The 24749-nt window shown below is 42.7% G+C and overlaps 1 protein-coding gene across 2 annotated transcripts in view; it reads right to left on the bottom strand.

Moving 5' to 3' along the window:
• Nucleotides 1–24749, bottom strand: part of maml3 (mastermind-like transcriptional coactivator 3) — a 116748-nt gene that overhangs the window by 59354 nt on the left and 32645 nt on the right. The window contains exons 1-3 of one of the 2 annotated variants that reach the window (XM_015030384.1): nucleotides 2982–3090; nucleotides 2156–2884; nucleotides 110–1072 (exon numbers count right to left, since the gene is read on the bottom strand). In XM_015030384.1, the coding sequence (XP_014885870.1) occupies nucleotides 110–1072; nucleotides 2156–2884; nucleotides 2982–3011 (1722 nt within the window). In that variant the 5' untranslated portion in view covers nucleotides 3012–3090. Of the gene's footprint in view, nucleotides 1–109; nucleotides 1073–2155; nucleotides 2885–2981; nucleotides 3091–24749 lie in introns of those variants that run through there. The other variant, XM_015030383.1, reaches the window with a different exon arrangement.

A 24749-nucleotide genomic window follows, 5' to 3' on the forward strand; every position in this document is an offset into this window, starting at 1 on the left:
AAAAAAAAAAAAAAAAAAAAAAAAAAAAAAAAAAAAAAAAAAAAAAAAAATAGACCCAGCCACACTTCAGCTGCATCACAAGGTAATAAAGATGATGCAGTTCCCTTACCTGGCCATGAGGCTGCAAGGTGTAGGGCATGCTCTGGTTCAACACCTTCTGCTTCATCATCAGCATCCTCTTGTGCTCTTCCCCCGGGTGGGCCGTCTGTCCGGGGATCGGCCCCTGCGTCTGCCCCGGCCCCTGGCCTCCTCCTCCGGCGCCTCCCATGTAGGGCGGCATCATGGGGTTCTTGACTTGACTGTTCCCCGCCATGGGCGGAGTCATCCTCTGACCCATGTGGTCCACGCCGCTGCCACTGAAGTGACTGAGCGGTTTTGTGTTGTTGTAGGACAGCATGGCGGCTGTCTGCTGCTGCTGTTGCGTCTGTTGTTTGGACATGGCGTTCTGGTTTATGCTGTTTGGCTGCTGCTGTCCCATCATGCCCATGGGGTTGTGAGGGAGGTAGTTGTTCATGGGGGCTTTCGGCCCATTGTTGGAAGCCATCCCAGCCACCAGAGGGCCCTGTGGTGTGTTAAAGACTTGTGATGGATACATCATGGGGCTGTTGGGCTTGTCTTGATTAAAGGGACCAGAGTTGAAGGGACTGGTTGGAGCACCCACTGGTGACCAGTTAGCTGCTTGTTTCTGCTGCTTATGCTGCATCATCTTGCTGTGGTGAACATGATGCTGGGCTATTGCTTTTAGCTGCTCTGCTGGAGAAAGTTCAGGTGTGTTCGGGCCCACAGGCTGACCTCCAGGGCCAGTCCCACCTGGGCCACTCCCACCTGGAACACCCCCGCCTGGGCCGCCTCCTGACCCCATCTGATTAACTGGGTTCATCATGTAACCGTTCCCAGGCCTGGAGACTGCTTGAGTCTGAGCTTGGGTTGGAGTCTGAGGTGAGCGAGCTACGCAGTTGTGCAACGGTGAACCTGATGGCATAGCAACAGCTGGAGACTGCTGCAGGGGCTGCTGGGGAGGGGTCCCGTTGGCGGTGGTCGCAAACTGAGGCCCCGACGATGACGGTCGCACCTGATGGGGAGGAAACAAAGCAGTTATTTCAGACACGCCAGAAATGATCTTACGGGATATTGGTTTACTTTGTCTTGATACAAAACAATAAACAATGCATTTTTCGAGTCTTGTTCTTAAAATGAATCTGTACCATGTTGTCTTTTCACAAACATTTCTTTACCATAGTCTGTGAGCACCACCACAGCCAGAAGCACCGGACAACAGCGTGAATACAGGGTCAATAAAAAATAAAATAAAAATATCAACAGTGCCAATAAGATAGTGGTTTTCACATTTCAGAATGCATTACCTTTTTGATCTGCAACAATTATCAAACTAAAATAAACACCTAGTTAGTTTCCGTTCTATTTAACGAGTCAAGTCTAAAAATTTTGGTGAGAAAGTCGTAATCAGTTCCTGTTAATAAAAGCATGTGCTAACTGATCATCAACAGACATGACCAGTGTTGGCTGTTTGCTGATCTTCAGCATTAAGCTGTGGTCCAAATGAAAGGCGCATCAGTAGTGATGTTAAGAAAAAAAAATGTTGCTGCTCATCAGTTTTGGATATTGTGCACAGTAGCAAAATGAGAACTCTGCTAAGAGCTCTAAGCCAGACAAAGATATTGCAAAGCAAGAATATACTTCATCGTAACAACAGTAATGAGTAATTTGTATCTTACATTACATGTATTATATAAAAAAAATGCGAAGTTTATTTTATTTAGTTCCAGGTTAAAAGTGGTCCAAGTACAAATCACTGGATCCAGTCAACATGATATACAAAATGCTGCAGAAATGACTGGTTGTATCCGTGGCAGTTAGTGTTTTCCAGGGGGATTATTATTCTCCAACACAAAATTGTGCAAAATTACAAAGTGGAAGCAAAATCCACTTATCCGTTTGCATTCATCTAAGCAGAGCTGCAGGAAGCTGGTGCCCATTTCCAGCAGTCAAAGCACAAGAAACAGGTCTGCAGTCTCTATCACGCGACAATTCAGAAACACACGGGACAGACACCCACACACACATTCATATGGATAAGATTAAGGATAAAAGATAAAGGAGTACAAGCCGCCATGTTGGCAGTCTCGATACCGACCTGTGGTGAACCAATGGGAACCTGTGGGACCCCCTGCGGAGGAGGGGGCAAGGATCCTGTTGACGCCGCCCCGACACCGGGTGTTGTACTCCCAGCAGCTTCGTGCGGGGCTTCGGCCTGACTGTTTGCTGGCCTGCCAAACTCCGCCTCTTTCTTCTCCTCGAAGTCCTCGTTGAAGAGGTCGTGCATGTCGTCCTCTGGCACGGTGTTGGCCAGCTCATCAATCAGCTCCTGCCACTCCTGGTCATTGAGGTTGATGTCGGAGAACAGTTTGTTCTGGTTAGACAGGGACTGCGGCTCGCTGGACTCCATTCCAGCCCCGTCGTCCAGCGGCTCTTGTTTCAGGTCCTTGAGGAGGCTGAAACTGTCCTCCAGGTCCAGGGAGCTGTTCAGCTTCATGTCCTGCAGGTGGCTGCCGCCGTTCTTCCCCAGATCGTCGGACGCCCTGCCCATATGGGTGCCGTTGCCGTTTGTAGTGTTGCCGGTGGACGTGTTGGGCCCGGTCAGTATGGGCTTAATGTCCATTTGATGATGCAGAGGAGAAATGGGTGGCACATTGTTATTATTATTGTTCTTGGGGAGACCCGTTAGAGAGTCTAAACCGCCGTGGCTGTCCTTTAAGACCCGTTTTCCCGTTGGCGAGTAGCTGCCGCCATCACAGATGCCGTTCTGGTCACCGTTCAGGGGTGATCGTGCGCTGTCCAGTTTCCTTTTCACCGTCTCCTGGAGCTGCAAGAGATGCAGAGAAAACAAACGTCAAAACTTCAGATTCTTAAGGAGCCTAATGACCGAACAAGAGGGGTTTCAAATAATTGAAAACAGTAACCTGTTCTCTCCCAACACCAGGAATAGTCATCAGAAGCAAAAATAAACCAGTTGCATTTCCAAGATAATAACCACACCGACGCCTTTTTCACAGAGACGTGCATGTGTACAGAAACACAAGTTGAAAATGGGAAGACCTGTTTTCAATAAACAGAATGGAGAGATCAAAGCAACAGCTGCGCTCTCCCCAACATTAACATCAGCCAATAGGGAAATGAGCTCCCGCTCTGAGATCTGCAGCCCATTCTTAGCCTTACTGTGGGCAGCCACCGCACCACTCCAGCTCCACTGTCTCACTGCCTCAGCCGGAGTACAGACTAGATAACAACGGGGTGCTAACAAACCCTGGCTGGTGGTTAAGGTAATCACTGTCATAGACCTGGAGGAGGGAGCAGAGGAGGCACAGACAAACGGTAAACAAAATCCGAGACATGAAAAGAGAACGCGGAGACAAAGTAAAGGGTTCACGCCAACATGAGAAGTTTTAAAGAACTTTCCACTTTGGCCTTTTATCAACAAATGTGCTCCCTGAAAAGACACCCTTCAAAATGTTAAAGTCCTGTTAGCTTTCACTGCAGTGCTGAGATCCAGAACTGATAATAAATATCAGTGAGATGGGTGTTTAGAGCTCTACTGATGACATATTGCTGATTTATAATGTGGATCTTAGGAAAAAAAAAAAAAAAACAGGGATTCAACAGAAATGTTGGCCTATTAAAAGTATGTCCTGTACTGGTAAAGTATGTGCACTAAATACTTGGTCAGGCCTCTTTATCAGTAAATTTACTGCATGAATGCAAAAAAAAAAAAATATGTTGGCAGCAAAATAATGTGCCTCTGTTTCTAATTTCTCTCAAGATGAAGTCTTGTTTAATTTCTAGTAGGGCTGCACAATGTTCAAACAACATTAATATTAGGATGGCAATCGGTTGTAAAATCATTTCACTCTTCCGTTTTCCATCTTGCACAACGTATCACTAATTTCATTTTCACTATTATCAACACCAGTATCACAAAGAATGCATTCAAGGCCTGCAGGCCAGTGAGGTTTTGGAGATGTTTGTCCAGCAGTAAATGTCATTAAGGAAACTAGAAATAAGTTGTTTCTGTGACAAAGCAGCAGATTTGGAATCGGGGATCACATGACTCAGTGGTAGGCCAGACGCGCCACACAGAGAGGCTTCAGCCCCAGGTGGAGTTCCCAGCATCAGGCCTTTTGCTGCATGTCTTTCTCTTCTTTCTGCACTTCTTCCTGTCCTGGTGCATAAAGGCCACAAGTGCCATAACAATCTTTTTTTAAAAAAACACCAGCTAGCTAAAAGCAATTTTTTTAAAATTAAAGAAATGGAAATAAATACATTAAAATTTTTACACACTAGCTGGACAGACCACTTTGAGACCTACAATTCCTATGAATCGAAAGTAAAGACAATAACACTGTTTAGCTGTTTATGTATCACAAGTTATTTTTTACAGGAACGGTCAGACCAAACCACCTGCTGAGGACACCGAGATCTTTAGCAGGGGGCGCTATGGAGACCTTTTTAGACCCAAATATTGGGATGTGATATTATGCACACAGATTCTCCACTAACATTTGCAATATTTCATTGTGCACATTTTAAACGGATCAGTAGCACAACAGTAATAACTATGTAATAAGCAGGAAAAACAGGACACAAATTTTCCCCTTCTGTTGAAACATCACTCCATTGCTCCTTTTAACCCCAGCACACACACACACACACACACACACACACACACACACACAAAGATAAAAGCCGAATCCCACAAACACGTTCACATTCATAATAGCCACTCAGAAGTCGTATCCATCACGCTCATCTACATTTGAAACAGGCAGCTGTAAAACAAAGGCACTCAGTAGCAGGGAAATATTTTGTAAAATCTACACTCTCAGCTGTCACATGTGAAGGAGTCAAAAACACACACAGAGGGACAGAGGAAGCTCTTTTGATATGTGTGTAAATGCACACTTAGCTCTTTGTTATTCAGACAGAACAGCAGATGAAATATATTCAGATTGTATTCTGACCTGGAGGTGGACCCATTCAAGCTAGCAGAAACGCATACCATAAAAAAATAAAAATAAAAAACATCCCTTTTTCTGGATTTTCTGAAAGTAAATGAGAGCACAAGACTGGTGCAGAGGTGCTGGAGGTGGTTTCCTCCTCATGTTCTGCATATTGATTGGCAGATAGCCTAATTATTGTTATGAAATGATAAACGCTGTTAGTATCGACAAGAAAAACTACAGCCTGTGAGCCATGGAGTGAAATACACGGTAACAATAAGGGGAAGGAGGATATTTTGTATAATATAAATTCAGGCTAATGCAAAAAGGAAAAAAAAATACAACTGACTTATGTTCTGTGTACTAGAAATCTCCTTTCATTGATAGGGAACCTACACAATCGAAAATAAATGAGAAAATTCATCCTGGTATATGTTCCCCTTTTCCCTTTGGTAGAGGAAACACTGTTCAACAACCATTTGCCTGGTAAACTCAGTGAAGGCTGCCCTCAAACTGAGTTCAGGGTTGCCACTATACTAAAATTTCAAACCCGAAGTCGATAATACGCAAAATTCTTAATACCGACAACTTTTAAAGGCACAGGTTTCTTTCTATTTTAGAGCAAAAATGTGATTAATTATAATATGACAATATTTTATCTTCCCTAATAAAACAGGGAGAATTCAGCCCTCATTTATAAAAATCTAGAATTGAAAAAAAAATGTCACTTCTCTGGTTGACAAAACAACAGTTTGCATAAGAGTTGATGTTAAGTGATTTTACTCAATGTGCAGTAATATTTTGTTTTGTTGTAAATATGCCCCTTTCTGCAGAATCTCTTTTTTTTTGTTACGGCGATGTTGTTCACCACAGTCTGAGTATGCATGCTTGTACTCACCTTGGAGTTGCTCCTGGCTCACCTAACTTTCCCCACTGAGGGACACTAAAGGATATTTCTATTCTATTCTATTTTACTCTACTTTACTGAAGTTTGCATTTGAGACGATGAAATCTCAACTGTCGGCGAACAGTGTGAGGAGTCACACAGTACGCCCCAGTATGTGAGAGTCTTACTTTTCTAACCATTAAAATGTAAAGCGGATGCGTAACAGTGTAACAAGGTATTGAGAAACATGTTAGAAAGGTTAGCATTAACCCTCAAATGTACTTTGCATTATGGCAAAATGACGCTCTGGAGGGAAAAACCAAGAGTTGGGAATCTTACAGTAGTCTGAAATGCAAAACTCTTCCACACTTATTTTTGATGCTCTCAGTGTTAATGCCTGCATAAAAATACCATGAAGGATGTTATTTCTACCTCTTTTTGGGGGGTCTTAGCCTTTGTTAGTTGGCTCAGCCCCCCAGACACGTGTAATTTGCTCATAGACTGTGTACTGGAAAAAAAAAAAAAAAAGTAAAATAAATGCATGAAATAACACTGAGCTGTGGACATGTATGGATTTCAGGCTTGGATTCCTCCACAGAAAAGCCCAGAACACCTACCAGCACCATTCCTTCTCCTGCTTTATGTGTGGTCCTGTAATCAATGGGTTTAAATAATTCAAGTCTTCTGAACAAAAGTGTGTGTGAGCGCGTGTGTGTTTCAGGTTTTCCCTAAATGCCAGTGAGTCACATTGATAATAACAGGCTCGCCGTTCAAAGCCCACCTATAAAAACTCCCACAATTATCCAGGTGGTGTGAACCGCGGCACCCTCCCACAAGGACGCATGCACACACACACACAAACACACACACACACCCACCAACAAAACAACATTATCCATTTAACCTCGCTGATATAACACAGACTGCATTGACGGAAAGGGATTGTGGTTTTTGTCTGTGCGAGTCGGTGTGCCACAGCCAGAGGAAACATGACAGAATGAACGACAAAAACTGCGAGCAACTACAATAAATACCTTCAAATAACTCTCTAATTAATCATTCATTTCTCTCAGTGCAATTAGCGACCTAATTATACCTCTAAAAACAACTGTAAGACACCTGTCATGCCCTGCGCATGGGTAGCAACAATATTTGTATTTGTTTAACAGTTCATTGCCAGAATAAGACTTTGATTCTGAGACAAAGAACCGGGGAGAAGTTTGCTTTGGAGTGCATTAGTGGAGGTAGAGAGAAACAGCTTGACGGCAAAAAGGACAAGAGGATGTAAAAGAGCAAAGACAGGAGCGATCGCCGCTTATTTTCTCTCTTGCGCGTTTCCTTTGACACAAACACCTGGTGACTGCTCCTCTGCCTGCTAACCGCGACACGCGGCAAACGACAACGACACACGGAAACAAAGGTGAAGCCGACAGACATAGGAAGAGGGGATTTATTTGCAGGCAGATGGTCTGTTTTTCTGTTGTTTTTTGGGGTTTTTTTTCCCCCCCTCGCTCTGAGCGAGGGAGCAACCAGAACATGAAGATGAAGCAGAGGAGATGGGGAGCTTTGAGGTGGTGCAGGGGGTGGAGGAGTGGGATAGGTGGCTTGACGGAGAGGCATATCGCGCCAAATGACAGCAGGGAGCAAACGATGAGAGGGTGATCAGAGAGGAAGAGCAGAGAGATGGAGGCACCAAGGTGCTGTTGTTATAGCAACCTGCTGCTCTGCTGCTTTGTGTGCTGCATCCTCCCTTCTTCCTCCATCTCCTCTTTCCCTCACTTGCTCACAATCACAACACCCCGCCTTCTCTTCCCTTGCTGCCTTTACGTTGCTCCCTCTAGCAGGTTGAGCGTCACATCCAACACAAAACTCGACATTAAAAAGGAGCGTATCAATGTTTTAATTAAAAACAATCCTAATCAAAAGAGCAAGAGAAATTAAAAACAGGAGCAAGAGGCCAAACAAACTGGGGATGCAAATTTTTGCATTCAAACTCAAACAGGCTGATCATCAGTTGATGAAAAGTTTCTTTGTTTTTAAACTACTAAAAACTGAACTAAAAAAAAAATCTTTCAACATCAGGACTCCCTGATGATGAAAGACAAAAAAAAACAAACTTTTTAACAAGGCAGCACAGCTGAGCAACACTACAGAGGTTGGACGTAATAAGAAAGGTTGCTCCTTTTTTTTTTAATTTAAAGATCCTGAATGATTGGATTGGTTAGAAAATACAAAATCACCTGAACTGAACCGGAGAACCCTAAACACAGTTGACCCAGAATACAGTCTTTACCGAAGCCGACTGTGGCCAAACAAACACAACCAAAAAATGCTGCAGCTCAAACTTGCCCATTTGGACCATTCACCAATCATGAGACACTGAAAGGTGGAATAACATTTATTTTTTCAGTAAAGAAAAAAAAAGAAATACAGCAGAGTTTCAGGTTCTGCATGGTTGTCGAAGTGCAGCTGGCTGTGGAGATGTTGCAGAGCCATCCCTCATGGCTGAAGGCATTTTTCATGGGGTAACTATGACACCAGCCTACTGAAAAGCTATCAAACATTTCTGAACAAAATTTTAAAGAGATCAGCAAAAGTTACGGTGATACAAAGTACACCACTACCAATCCTTTTAATTTCTTCTTCTTTTTACTTCTACCGTATCTTCTTGCTATATTCTGAAGTTGCGATCCGGTTACGAACCGTCAGAGAAATGCAAGTACTACTCATTTCTTTCCCGATCTTTAGATTTTGATCAACAGTGTGTCCTGCAAACCAAAGATGCATGTTTCTTGAAGACGAAATCCCCTTTATAAAAAAAAAACATGTATCAGACAATGCCATGTAAACACAGCGGGGAGAGAAAAGCTATTCCTGACATGAATCAGAAACCCACAACAGTCCAGACAGAAGGAGAGAAAATAGCAAGGCAAAAATCCAGAACATGATCCAACATATTCTCCAAGAGACAGACTTAAAGACCTCGCTTTATTGGGTTTATTAGTCACAATGTGTTTATATAATGATGACACCAATTTATTTTTTTACCACACCAAAAACAACTTAAGATTTTCACTGGTTCTTTTAAATAAACTGTACAGAATCGGTATTCTTACAGATGTCTAAGAAACTTTTGCTAGAACAGGAGAGAGAGCAAGACTTTCATCAGCTAACAGGAAGGGGGAATGGAGTAGAGCAAATTAGCTTTATTTTATCCATTAAAGTTTTCAACCTTTGACCACCATGGAGCACGCTACATCTGAAAATGAGGCAAGGCATTTGAAAGTATTTGAGTCAAGGTAAGTACCAACATTTTTATGACGCTGGCTGTGTTTACTTATTAAAATAAGACAAACCCAGTTTAAAATGTTAACTTTGTAGTTATTTTGTATTTTCTTCTTTCAAGCGACTCACAAAGTGACATCAGCTCTGCTCCTTATAAAAACAACTTAAGATTGTTTACCTGTGATAGGCAAGATGTATGCATTTAAAAGCAAACCATATGCTCATACGCAAGTTTTAAAATAAATGCCAAATCTGCACTGGCAACTTTTGACTTTAGCGTTTCCAAAAGAAAACAACCATTTCCTTTTTGTCATATTCAGTGAGCTAACAGAAAAACGAATGAGAATCTTTACAATTTTATCTGACAGAAATGAGAATATTCTCAGTCACAAGTAGTGAAATACACACATCAGCCATAATTTAAATTTTAGTTAGATCTTCCTGGTGCTGGCCAGCATGTACAAAACTGTGTGTGTCTGTGTATTTGTTTCTGATTTGGCCCAGTGGACCATGAAATGACTCAATTAGATCAAACAGGTTTGTATTAAGTAAATGTGCTCACTGCCATGTCAGTGACTGGTGGAGGTGAAGGGGCTGAAAGTTCAAGTTCATAACCACATTCTGACACCCATGACGTGTCCCGAGATGCTGTCGGGCGGAAGTGGTTTCGAGTTTGCATTATGGTTTAAAACTGAATTATTTATTTTAAGTGAGCATCATATGAAACTTGGAGTAAAAAAAAAACAAAAACTCAACCTTCTTCCTCAACGTGAATATTTTCACCCTTTCCAGTGAGGTTTTGAGAACTAAAATAGTTTATTTTAGGTTTTCCAAAGAACCAGATATTGTTTTTAAATTTCTGTTTGCAATAAACTTTCCTACAAAGTCTTTTGTAGGAAAGACTTTGTAGGAAAGTCTTTCCTACAAAGGAAGGACTTTGTAGGAAAGTCTACAAAGTCTTTCTCGGTATGGACGAGATCTCATCGTCCATACCGACGATGAGATCTCGGTATGGAGTCTGACTGGAAAAGGACTGGAAAAGAAAGAAGAAAAAAACAGCTGTACTATCAGGAGTTTGTCCTTTACCTCAAGGATACTACGTCAGCAGATAACCATCCTGCTCAAGTGCCCTTGAGCAAGTCACTGAGACCAGGGATGATGAAGGCTTTCATGCAAACAGTCCACACATACACAGTCTGCATTTGGTGTCTTTTAAATACCACCTGTGGTTCTGGCGAGGAAACTGGAGCGGGTTCTGAACCAGTTCAACTGGCTGAGGGAAGCTGGGGTCTTCACAGCTCCAGTGTGAAAAAAAAAATACAGCCATTACTTGGTAAAAACTGATACATAGAGAACTTTTATCTTCAAGACAAAGTGAAAAGCTGCTCTAAAACCGTGCTTCCAAATCCAGGCCCTCACACACTCGCCCCCATGTTGAAGCTGGATGTGTCTCTGCTTTAACACAATCGGTTGAAATGACTGAATCAACTCCTGATGCCTTCATAAAGTTAAAACAGAACTCATTTTGAGACCAAACCAGTCGAATCAGGTGTACTGAAGCAGGGAGATGTTTAACACATGCAGGACAGAGAAAACCCCGGGTTTGTAAAACTCAGCTTTACAAACCCGCCTTTCCATGTTCTAGCACTTACTGGTTCTATAAACAAACTGGTTTGGGTTTCCATAGCCAGCTAAGTGTCAGTAGAAACATCTCGGGTCAATATTTAATCCTGATGTTTCCTGAATGTCAAAGTTCAGAGACAGTTCAACTAGACAAACTGTTATTCTGAATGGGCTGACCTGGGATCAGATTCGGTCCTGAAAGGTGCCTTTCTGCATTGAGTCTGAATACCCTACGTGTGTGGGTTCTCTCTGGGGCCTACGGCTTCTGACCAAAGTCCAAAACACAAGAACCTGCTGAGCACCAGCACAGGCCGACAACCACCTGTACGGTTCTGGCAAGGAAATCTTATTGATTTGGTTGCAGTGTGCAATTTACACCACTAGATGCCACTACATTCAGCACAGCAGTTCTTTAACTGGATTATTTTGTGGTTTATTACTATTTTTTATGTGCAATCACTGATGAATATGTCTCTGTTGACAAATAAACTCAAACTTTAAACACCATTAAAGATTCACCAGAATTCACTGCTATTTGATTCTAGTACGGTTAGAGCGGGTGCCCCAAATATGGAGGCGAGAAGTCCTTGACGCAGTCGCCTGTGGTTCGATTCCTGACCTTGAGAGGCTTGCTGAGTGTCTTCCTGTCTGGCTACCATGAATGAAGGCCACTAGTGACACCAAACATATAAACATTAAGCAAATCAACTGACCTCAGTATTCAAGAAAAGCAAGAAAGTTTTAAGATGAAAAATTGGGTTTGAGCATCTTATCAAAGACAGCATGCCCACAGTCATTTACTTAACCACATAATCACATTACACTAATTATTACTATTATTGTTGGGTTACAAAGACTTACTCCCTGAATATCAACTTTTTGGTTTTCTTTTTTTGGTCTATGCATGCATTTCCGGCTTTCCCCTGCCTCCAGATCCCTGTAAAACTGAGCGGTGTGTGAGTGGAAAGAACACGAAAACAAAGCGTCTGCTTGAGTGAAGGACAGAAAACTCCAGAGTGACAAGAGGAAGGTGCAAACAAAGAAACATTTGGCTGCCGTCCCAGAGAAGGGTGTACGTACATGTGAGAAAGCGCCTGCCAGTCTGCCTCCTGTACACAAGGGGCCTGTACACGCCTGATTTGAACACACACACACACACACGCGCACACACACACACAGTGATCTAATCAGAGAACAATGATCCTTTACATTATATTTCACCATTTATTTGGAGTTTTAGCATACAGACACAAAAACAATAGAAAAACTATATGCAAGTGGTGTTGTTTGCATTGTGCTTCGAGGAGATGTACACAAGAACTTGGAAAACGATCTCCACGCTTAATGAACCAAACGCACACAAATAAACAGTCTTTGTTGGGTATTTTAACACCATGTTGGTGTGCGTGTGCGCGGGCAAAAAGAGAAAGAAGAGCGTGTCCGTCTGTCATCAGCAGTTTTAAACCTGCTGACCTGACATAAAAAAAGCTGGTGGAGAGAGGACCCATCACTCCCCTCCACCCCCCAACACCTCCTCCTCCATCCATCCATCGCCGACCCCTTGACTCAATAACTTTAATATGTTTGTGTTTGGAGGGGAGGGGAAGAGAAACAGAAACACAGGGAAGGACGAGGAGCGGAGTGTGCTACCAGTCGCTCTTACAAACCATTAGCGTTTAAAGCACGACTAATTATCTCCAGTGGGTCGAGGACAGTGTGTGCTCGCGCCGGTCTGAACGAGCATCTGTCTGCGTGTGCGATAAAGTAAGAAAGAGGACGAGGAGAGAGAAAATGAGGGGATGAAAGAAGGGGAAACTGTGTGTGTGTGTGTGTGTGTGTGTGTGTGTGCGGTTCCTGGCTGAGCAGCTTCTCTATTTATAGAGCTGCAGCAGCTCCTTCCTGTTTCTGGAGCTGCACCATCACGCTGGGAGGGGGAGGAGCTGAAGGGGAGGGGGAGGAAATGTGAGAGGGTGTGTGGGAGTGGAGACTGGTCTTGAGCAGGTCCACCCCCTCTCTTTGCTCTCGCTCTCACCGCTCTCTCTCCTGCCTTCCCTCCCTCCCCTCCCTCATTCAGCAGCTACGAACTCAGCCGAACACCAGAGAGGCAGAGAAAGCAAGAAGGAAGGACTAAACAGCATAATTAGGGAAATTCGTTTTTACATTTAAAGCTGAAATTAGAAAATGTGGCTTCATGCTGAGTTACTGACGCTATAAAAAAATAAAAATAAAAAAATAAGCCGTAAAGAAAGGGACAGTTCAGATTATGTTATTCTGAACAGGGGTTCTGTGGAGAGGTTGTACGTAATCACCAACTTGACAGCAACAGTTGTCTAAAGCCTCATCCGTTGTTTTGTTTTTCCACATTTTCAGTAATATTTTTATTCACACAGAAACACAGAAAACAGCGCAATTTTTATTCCCCCAAACAAAAACATGGGGCCTCCACATGAAATTAGAGGTAAATAAGAACGCACGAATGGCGAACAACAAAGCGCAAGTGGAGGGTGTTTTTTTTTTTTTTTGTAGAATGTTTTTAAAGGTTTTGCCGTTGTTACGTATGACTGTAGGCCAAGTTAAAGTTTGTATTAATGTGCGAATGTTTTCACAAAAGATACGTTTATACTATCCAGATGATATATGCGAAGATGAAATATTCACTCCAATACCGGCTTAAGAAAACATTTAGGGTAAAATGCTGTTTACTATTACTATGTTGCTATGTTGTTTCTTCAAAGAATTAGCTTGCTTGAGTTTCAGTTTAGTTTTTTTAAATAAAAATAAATTAGCTGTATGAAGACAAATGTCTACTAGACTAACTCTACTGACTCAAACTGCTCAGAATATTTCTGATTTGTTTAAGAGAAAGAAGACAGTCTAAAGAAACTCAGATTAAAGAAAGGCTTGTGCCCTCAATGCTGTACATGTAGGACTCCGTAATAGCCTAGTGTCGTGACTTTAATCTGACTTTATTTCAGTTGGTCATTTTTACTTTGAGTTATAATATTGTCCATTTCAGAGATTCTCAAAATCTGGGCTTTGATCTGGACAGAATAGCAAGTCAATCCAGACCAAATCTGCCCTTCATTTTGCCTCAAAATGACATTTGTTGTGAATTGGCACCATTTAAATAAACCACAGTGAATTTTATTTAATCATCATCTGACAGCTGTGCAGGAGAGATCTGAGCACAGCACATTGCTTTAACACCAGAGGTTATTACAATGCTGGAAGGAAAGCACTTAGCTCATGAAGCAGAAGATCATTTCTTCCTGTAAGTTTTGTCTGTACATTAATGTCTGGAACCATAAATAAAACATTTTCAGAGCCAAATTTTCAAAACGTTATCATAAAAGAAGGAGTGGGGTCAAATGTTAGCTTGCTGCTTCTCCAAAGGCCTCCAGGAGGTCACAGAGGAATCCACGACGACGTATAAAATACTGCAGGCATCAGTATCCACCATCTCGCTGAAGGCCAGTGCTCATAGTACAATAATAACTAAGATACCAGGAAAAAAATGGTGTCCATGGGCATGTTCATAATCCAAAACCACTGCTGACCAAAGCCAACACTTTAATGCGCTCGACGGTTCCCAAGATGTTTGGGAAAATATTCTGTCGACTGAAGTTTGCATCCTTAGGAGAAGCTAATGGTGTTTTAGAAAAAGAACGCCATGAAATGAGTCAACGGTTCTGGTGATAGTATCAAGATGAAAGGACGCTTTGCAAATTCTTCGGTCCATCAGAAAATGTTTGCCCATCAGGTTGACATTTTAAGCAGAAGAACCATTTGGCTATGAAGCAGGACGATGATCAGCAAGCTCAACTATGAATTGCTAAAAAAATAAACAATGAAGGTCTTGAAAGGCATAAAGTAGGTACCTAGGTCTAATTGAGATGCTGTTGCGTGACTTTAGACAGATCTATCATGCAAAGAAAACCAAAAAAATAAAGAAAAGAAAAAAACAATGTAGCTGAATTAAAACAATTCTGCAAAGTGGACAAAAATTCATCCACAAAAGATTTGCTGCCACCAAACCTGAATTAACCACTTATTAGGTTTTACTCTCTCCTGGACCAAGTTGGTTTGGGTAGCTTTGTCACTATGATAGATAAAATCTACATTTAAATATGTTTTTTGTGTTTACTTATTTAAGGTTGACGAAACTGCAAAAACTGCAAGAAATCTGTAAGACGTCAAAGATTTTTTACAGCAAAAATCTTTAGCCAACAAATCAAAATATCTTCTACAAGCAAGCAGTCAAAAGGAAAATTGTCTAGTGCAATGGCTCGACTGTATAATAAAACTATAACTATCCATGCACTGATCAATTGCTGTCTATAACATTACAGATATTTCATCTGAAGTACAGATGCACTAACTCGTCACTTTGTCAGCATCTCCTGATACAAACATTTGGCTAAATAAAGGTTACCTTCCAAGATTTCACAAGACATATTTATTATAAACGCTGTTTAAAATAGTTATTAGTTTTCAAAAAATAATCAGTTTTCAAACATTTGCTTACATCCAAGCAAAAATTATGCCATTTTCTATTATTTTAGAGCTACCATTCTGACATTGGATGAAGCGAGTGACGAGGAAGGGAGGGGGTCGTGCTCCTCATTTCTTGGCCAGATGGTCAACAGGAGGGGTCCAGCAGCTGTGTTTGAGTTTATATGCAGGTTTCAGTGTGTACGTGTGCAGGAGGAAAAGACGGGACAGACTACATCCAACACCTGTCCGCTGCGGACACAACAGAAGAGTGACAGTGAAACTCAATGTGAGCAGCAAAGAATATCAGAGAGAAGGTGAGAGACTCCAAAGCAAAGTGAAGACGATAAGGACAAAAAAGGGGGAAAAAAAAAGGAAGGATTTTAATGTTATTTCTTTACATCAGGTGGATTGTTTCAAACATGCTAATGTCAAGTTGTTCTGTATCTGACTGCTTAGGTAGGGGTTCTCTGATTGGCTCAGTTACGTGGGAACACGATTGGCTGAATCAAGTCGACTTCTGCCTCCGTTAGAGCCAGTCATGAGGGCAGACTGGTGCGCACACACACACAGATTTATGGATGCTCTCATGGCAGGAATGACAGCCCCTCTTCCCAGTCCCCCCACCCCCCTTCATTTTCACTCTCTGCAGCCTTGCTTCAGAGCCGAGGGGGGAAGAGTGAGAGTGCAGAGACTACAGAGAGGCAGACAGGCTGCTATGGTAACAGATCACTGTGGCAGCGAGCAGCAAGGCCCTGATGGCTACTTGGCAGCGACGGCCGAATCTCACTGGCTGCTCACACACATCAGGGTGGATGAGTGTGAGTGTGTGTGTGTGTGTGTGTGTGTGTGTGTGTTAAGGGCCAGTGTGGATGTTTGTGTGTGAGTGTGTACGTGTTGACCAGAGGACATGCCGAGGCTTTCAGAGAGTAACGAAGCCGCATGCGATCCAGATGTCCTTATAGTTATGCAGATCAATGGCCGCAAGAGAGCACAGCCCCAGAACCTGAGTCATTATGTCCAAGTCCTTGGTCATCTTTTTGTCTTCTGTCGAGACTTCGTATTCAAAATTTACCACTGCTGCCAAATTTAAAGGTCAAACTTTTTGAACCTATATACAGGTTTCAGGTTTCAAACTGAATTAAAAAAACATAAATGAGCTTTTCGTTGATAACTTATTGAGTTTATTTGATATTTAAGGTAAGCTAAGAAAGTTGCAGATTAATTTGCAACAAGTTCATATGCATATCAGATTTCTTGGTGCTTCATGTAAGATACTGTAATTTATTTTGTTTTGTACTAATCTTCCTAAGGACAAATAATAAAAAAGAAGCATGATCTGTAATGGAGATGTGTTTCATTGATGGGTTTAGTATCTCTTGCCAATAAAGAAACCCATTACCAGTACTATGTTGACACATCTCTGGTTAAACACCAGCAGGATGTTGTTTAAATGAAACAACGTCATTCCTTTCCCCTCTTCCTGCCTGTCTTCACTCGCTCTTTTCTGTCATTTCACTGTGTGCATATCTAGGTCACGCAGTAGTAGACTGCTGTTCCCCCCCCTCGTTGCTGTGATTCTCTGAATGTGTGTTGCACATGTATTTACACAGTAAACACACATCTCCACTAGATCTGGAAGGAGCAAAGTTCAATCCAGTGTGTGCATGCAAGATCCAAGTGAGAGCACAAGTACACAAACAAGCACACATGGTAAATGAGTAAGACGGAGATAATTTATGTCCACCGTAATGTGGAGGAGGAGGTGTAATGTGTCCGTGCTGCCATGCCGATTTCATTTGGTTCGTTTTATATTTCAACATGGTGCAGGAGTAGTGACAATTCAGACAGAGAGCTGCTAACCAGTGATGTTAGACTGTGAGGCACCCAAACATTACCTGAAAGTGCTTAATGCGTCACATGAGAGAAAGGGTTCGAGGGTAGGCCGATTCGTCTGTTTGCCAAAGCTAACGTCATCGGAAACCTCCAGAAGACATTACTCCTCATATCTGCCAATAGTGTAAACACTGAGAAAACAAAGGAGCAGCCACATTGTCTGGAGGCATAGCTACATGAGTAAGGTGACTGAGTCTATTTAGACCAAGGTTTTAAGATTTTTTATTATTATTATTATTTCTGTGTGTTCTCTCGTCATTTTGGGGTCATAAAAATTAATCTGTAGCACAGAAAAGTCCCAAATGTGTGCATTTCTGTAGGTTTTGTTCACACTAAAGGTTTTCCACAGATGCAGTAATAATTGCCTTAATCTTCAAACATTTAATTTTAGCTTCAGGAAATGCCTCCAAAAATTAACATCTTTGTCCCCAACGGTCTGGCTTTTTTTTTTTTTACCCTTCTTTTTGAGTAATGGCTTCTTTCTCACCGAGTGCCATTAAAGACTTTATTATTGCCGTTATATGTAAACTTTGGTATCAGAAGAAAGTAATCCTGTTATTCTAACTATTCAGCAAGTTGGAATAATTCTGGTAATCCTAACTGACCAAAGAGAGGAAAAGTTTTGTGTAATTTAATGCCAGATGCAGAGAGACAAAGCATCTTTTTATGCAGTGCATCTGTCAACCTGCATGTAATTTTAATCACCTGTTGCCATCAAACTGAACACCTTCCATGATAAGGATGAGCTGAGTAAAGAAACAAAACAACCAAATGTAAATTACCAATGTCACAAACCAACCTAAACTGCAATAAGCAGCAAAGCACATTTATATTCTGTTCCTCCAACTCATGGAAAATTAAAACAGAATTATAATGTACATGTTGGGTTTGATCAAGGTAAAGCACCAACGAGCACAAAAATGATTCAAGTCGAAAATGCCAAACAATGTTTTTTAAAAAAGAGAGAAAGATGTTAAACTGTAACATAAAAAAAACTGATAAATATTGCTACTGCTAAAGACATAATTTTCAAAATAGCACAAATTTTAATTCTTGAGTATTAGTTGCAGCTTTTAGCCAACATGTTATTTGACCTGAACTTCAGCTCCATCAAATAATTTTCATGGCTTGCAGTCCTTTTAATGACTGAAAAGCGATGGAGTGAGTTTTCTCCAGCTTTATGGTGCACCCTCTTGACCCCCCCATCAGCTGCTGCGCACGGTCAGTCAGCTGGCTGAAAGTAGGCTCAAACTTTTTCCTTGAATACAGGAAAAATAAATTGTGCTTTTTGCAAATATTTCACGGCAACAAAAAACAACCATGATGTTGAAAGTATCCAGACACCGGCCTCAGGTCCTCTGTTAAGCAGGCTCACAACCTGGACTGATGAGACATTGTTTTAGCTTTTTACCGTGATACTGTGGTAGTTTACTCACAGTTAAGCTGTAGTAGAATCCACTCCTCAACAATTTGACAGTAAATATGCTTGCTGCTAAAACAGAATTTAATTGTACCCAATTTGCGCCACTAAATACATTTCAGGATTTTGCTTTTCTTTTCCACTCTCACACTCTTTAACCTAAAAACTCTTTTTTTCTGTCCTAAACTCCTTGCCACTCTCTCTAAAGTCACCCATCCCTTCCTCAGTGGGCACCGCTTCTATTCCCAGTGGCTGTCCTCTCACTGCATCTCCATTCATCCATCTACCCATCTCATCCCTGGGTAAAACATCATCTCATCTGTGCAGGGCAGGCAGACCCCTCATTACCCCAGCATGCAAGTATTGATCCACTACCCCAGTGTGTAAGTGTTATTTTAAGATGCTCAGAGCTGTAATCAGCATGTTAATGATAGTCATCGCCATAGTGAGAGGCTCTGTGTGGTTATTCCTGGCCTGTGGAGACCAGCAAGAGGCCAGCAGCCTGAACAAACACACATGCAGGTCTGGAGGCTTGGTGGGCCGGCGAGCTAATGAAGGTGAGGGCTGCAGAGCGGCTCATCGGGTCAACCCCTCCCCGTCAAGAGGAACATTTCCTGTTAACTCGGAGCAACTTGAGATCATGCGACTCCTCATGTACAAAGAAACAAGCATGTATGAGGAATCTGACGCCACGTCCCAGTAAAGGTGATGTAATCCATGAGCCCTGCATGTCGCTTCATACAAACATAAGTGTTTGTGAAGGTTGGGCTTCAGTCGCTCTGGACAAATAGCTTCAGCATCCCCTCCAAATGTGGCAATTTCACATTCTTATCAACATGAGGTAAACAAACTGCTATGTGCACACACACACACACACGCACACAAATATACAGATGGGTCCACACAAACAAACAAATGGAGCAGATACAATTCATCTTAATATATTACAGGTGCTGCAGGCCTACACCATCCCTCCAAACCCAGACACACGCACACACTCGCAAAGCTGTGCCAGTATGGATAAGCCCTATTTGGCAGAGTTGAGGAAGATGCATTTCAGAGGTAAATGACATCATTACCATATAAATGACTTCCAGCAAAATACAGCTGCTAATGTGATACACACACACATATTATATATATATATATATATATATATATATATATATATATATATATATATTCCCCCCCCCCCCACACATTTTCACCACAGCAGACTTCAACATGCCACACGCACCCAACACGACACCATATAAACCTCACACACGGTACACTGTGCCGCTTTTTAACTGTACTCTGATTGGGTTAAAGCTGAAGGACGGGAGCAGAGGTGGCTGGAAACAACACACAGTAAACAGCAACAGAAGGTGAAAGCCCAAATTCAATAACACTTCAAGGAATCACTGTGGTCTCCTCCAGCGCGCACTAAAAAGGAAAGATGTGTATTTATGTATAAGAAGGATGTGAGAATATAAACACCTACTCAAGGTGAAACGTTCACACCTAGCACCGCCCTGAACAGTGCCTATTATTCTATTAATGACCACTTTCCTATCCGCTGCTTTACAGCTGGTGTTTCTGTGTGGAAACAATATTCATGTTATTCCTGTATAGCAACACCCTACATCCCTTTCAACACATAAGTGTTTATTGGCGCAGCATGTTGGACATAATGGAATCATATTTTGTGTGTTTGTCAAAAAAGGTGTACAATTAATTTCAGGTGATTAGTTTGAACACTGCTCCTCATGTAAATGATGCTAATTAGATACACCAGGCACTTAAGAAATCAAGCTTTTCAATTTCAGTACATTGATCTTATTGATGCTGATACTTTTAAAAAAAGAGACTGAAATTTAGTCAAAATGTTTTTCCACAACCATTGCTCTTCCCTTGTTAACGTTTTAATTATTCTAAAACTCCTAGCCCCTTCTTTGAAACATGAAATCAGTTTTACAAACTCAATTGAAACGCATATCTTTTGAGTGACCATTGACGGTGGTGAGCTACTGCGTTGTAACCACAGTCCCCCTTGGGGCTGTCTAACAGAGGCGAGGCCGCCATCCACCGGCGCCACCGAGCCCTCTGACCAGCGGGCGAGGCGGGTGAAGCGTTTTGCCCAAGGACACAACAACAGAGGGCGGACGGAGTGGCGGATCAAACCAGCAACCCACCGATTACGGGATGAACTCCTACCACAGTCGCCCCAATGAATGGGTAGCGACAAATGGGTTGCCATGGTAGTTTTCAGATGTGTGGTGGAACGGTGCCATAAAATTCTTAAAGATTGAGATATTGTAATGAAAGGTGGCCCTGTAAACTTCCAACTCTGCAGCAAAATATTTTGTGCTTGCCGCACAGTCATGTGTGGAAAGGTCAGAGGAGACGAAATGACTAGATGACAACAGAACCATGTTTCTTTTTGCAGCAGGTAAAAGTGCTCACCTTATAATGTCATGTCATCTGGATCTGCTCCGTTTCAAAGTGCGAGACCCACAGTGTGAGTTTCTGTGTGAGCGAGAGACGAGCTCCGATACTCAGATATTGTGTGTGTGTGTGTGTGTGGGGGGGAGTTGTGGGGCTTAGTGCCACACTAAGCTCAGGTGGGAGCACTGCAACATCTTTGTAGACAGACAGTGTGCAGCGTTTACATAAATCTCATGCTGGAGACACTCTTTCAAGCTCCGAAGACAAGAGGTGGCAGGTAGGCGACGCCGACTGCTGCAAAGCTGTGATGGCCGGTATTGTCCTCAAGACGAGGGTGGCTTTTATCTGCTCTCTGGGTTTACAAAAAGGGGGGAAAAGAAGGAGGGGAGGGGAGAATTAAAGAGAGAGAGAGAGAGCACATAGCCTGCCTGCGGCTCGCTTTTCAACATCTCAATGACTGCATCGTCCTCCTTGTTCTCCTCCCCTCCCTCCTTATATGAGGTTCTGCCTCTTTCTCCTCCTCCTCACGCTCTCTCTCTCTCTCTCTTGCCTCCAGGCCATAAACATCCGTATGTCACGCACATGCTATGAACACACACACACACACACACACACCGCCAACACAGAGCAGCACTAGTGATTGGCTTTGTCAGGGAGAGCTGGTTCTGAGGTCCACAGGAAGCATCCATGCACAAACTGAAGCGTTATGTGTCCGTCTGCACACGCCCAACTCTCTTAACGCTGGTGCCTCTTGAAGCCGCTGCCGACTGTGAGAAGGCTTTCCAGCAGGAGTCTCCCTGCCTTTGTCATTGTGGATGTGTGTGCTTCGGAGTTGCTTGTCGCTCTGCAGTGACTGCGTTCGCCACGTCGGACGAGCTGCAGATGTTATTATGCGGGCGAATAAGAGAGGAAGTTATTAATTATTTTAGCTTCCATTAGCAGGAACACACCAAGCAGATACCCCTGGAGACGTGTCATCAACGCCTCTTATTGTTCTCCAGCTTACACACGCCGCTCTCCTCCTCCCACCTCGACGCCTCCCTCCTCCTTCCGGATCACATGTACCACTTTCTCTCCTCCTCTCCTGTGTCCTCACTCGTTCCGGCTGTGACATGCACATCTTGCCTTGTTATACATTTTCTGACTGGTTTTTCACTTTGTGACATCTCCTTTGACAATTTTATTTTTTTCTGTTGCTAACCCATCTTCTGCTTCTTGTCTTGTTTAAATCACTTAGTTATTTATGCCTCCTTATTTCCTCACTTTTCATCCAGTCCTACAGTCCCATCCCTCCCTTCTATTTTACTCGAGTAATATTTCCTTTCCAATGTCTGTCTTCACGTTCACCCACACAGATTTTCCTATTTTTGTGCCACTGGGAGATGCGGAAACTGACAGCCTGCCTCGGCGTTTATTCCCTTCTCAGTCACAGTGACTACGACCCGCCCACAGACCGCTGCGTCCAGCCAATCAGAAAATGGATGCCACTTCCTTATTTAAAAAATGCAGGTGATTTAAAGAGCCACCTGATAATTATTTAAGAACACGAAAACAGACTGAGAAAGGACATGAAACAGGAAAATCTCACCCTAGGACAAAGGTTCCCAAACTGTGGGGCGCGCCCCCTGGGGGGGGCGCCCGTGTCATTGCAGGGGGGGCGCGGGAAGCCGTCTGGATGAAAAAAAACCAAAACATGAACACTGTATGCGCTGGGTTTTTACCTTAGAATGGCCAACTCTCTGTTATAACTGTCAATTTGATACAGTAGAGGCTTCCACACTTCCCATATTTGTGTCCTCTGTCACTGTTTAATCCGTTGTTAACATGTTGTAACCTGTTTTTCCGAGCCGCCTTTAAACGCAACATGAGCGCTACGACGCTCGCGCTGGGTTTCCACCTGTGAAGGAGACCTGCTGCTGCTGTGCGGAGCTACGTAGGTTTGTGTTGGAATCACGGCAGCAAACCAGCAAAACGCAAAGAACTTTTCACAGTTTTTCCCTCCAAACTAACCGACTGAGTTGAGTAAAGCTGGTGGATGCAGGTAATGTTAGCTAAAAGATGACTAGCTAACATCAATACAGAACCTTAAGCTTAACAAGTACCTTGTAGGCTACCAATGTTGGTGTCCATTTTCAGCTACGTACATTCACTTTGCCCCCAAAAAAGTCGATCCCCCAGGTCACACGCGTCGTTTCAACCAGACAGCCATTTGTAATCCATAGGGGGCGCGCAGAAGAAAAAGTTTGGGAACCACTGCCCTAGCACAACATCATCTATATTTTCTGCATAAATCAGACCTTTCCCAAAGCACATTGTCTGACCAGTTATTTCTTTATCTAAGTGAAAGACTCGAGCAATATAAAGCGTAGGCTTCAGCGTCGCAATTGAGCCGTCAGAAATATTCACCAGTACTTTTTTCTAAGTTTCTTAATAATTAATAAATTTATTTATCTGGCCAGAAATGGGCAGAGGCAGAAAAGAGAAGTCATACAAAACAAAGCTCCCAAGGTTGGGAATCAGATCCTGGACAGCTGGATGCAGAGGATCAATAACTTCAATTCGGCAAGGCGCCCGCTTTAATGCTAGCATGTCACATGGTGGCCTGTCTTTTGCTTTTCTGTTACACATTAATGTTTAATAAAGACACAAGGGAGTTTTAAATTATGATTTCATTTACCCTTTTTTTTTTTTTTTTTTTTTTACGATGGAGTTCTTGACTGCATGTCCGTCTGGATGTGATGATTTATATCTCTTATAGCCACTTTTGCCAAACTGGTTCAAATGAAGTGATTTTTGTTCTACTAATCATTTTTTCAATGACGGTTTATGGTCTGATGGCTTTTTTTTCCTAATAAATAAAAAAACTGCTCTTTAGATAGTCTGGGTTATCTTTGAATCTTCTAAATTCGGATGCTGAAGACGGCTTAAAACGTCAACTAATACCTGTGCTGACAGCGACTCCTCTCACACACAGTGGGATATCACCTATGCTCCCAATGTAAATATTTACCAACTTGCCATCCTGAAATTAGTATTTTTGTAAATTTGTGAGTTCTGTCAACAACATTTGGAAGAACAGCCCAGTCAGCATGCGGCAGGGTTCAAGACGAGACAAAAATCTTTGACCTTGAATCTGCTTGGAGTCAACAGTCGACTGCACAAATGAGACACTAATCATCGCGCGCGCACACACACAAGCTATAGAGATCAAAAACATTGGTTTTACGGATGTCTACAAGCACGCACGCACACCCAGACGCACTCCATTGTCCCCCAGACAAAGCTGGGAGTGCATCCCTTGTTGCAAGTGGCTCTCCCTGGGGGAGACCCGGTTCTGCACCCACCCCTCTAACGCCACGTGAATGCACACACAAAACAAACACAGATACGGAACCACCCCCCCAGTGCTTCGACGGCCTATTTTGAAGAGTTACAAACAGGCGAACAGACAGAGGTGGGGGAGGCTGGGGCAAAAGAGTCCCTCAATGGTAACAAGGGCATTATAAGCCAATTATGAGAGTCGCCTGAGTGACTGACAGACAGGGTGGAGAGCGTGACACGGTGAGCTGTCGGATGTGGAGAAGGTGTGTGTGTGTGTGTGTGTCTTTGCATCCAACTGTATTCCCTTCTCGTGTAGCTAAAGCTCTGGGCTAAAGGGCTCTAATATGTGCTCATAAAGAGAGACTAACACACACAGGGCAAACAT

This window comes from Poecilia latipinna, unplaced genomic scaffold, assembly GCF_001443285.1.
Source record: "Poecilia latipinna isolate Pla-1442-1.1 unplaced genomic scaffold, P_latipinna-1.0 Scaffold180, whole genome shotgun sequence".
In the NCBI taxonomy this organism is placed as follows: Eukaryota; Metazoa; Chordata; class Actinopteri; order Cyprinodontiformes; family Poeciliidae; genus Poecilia; species Poecilia latipinna.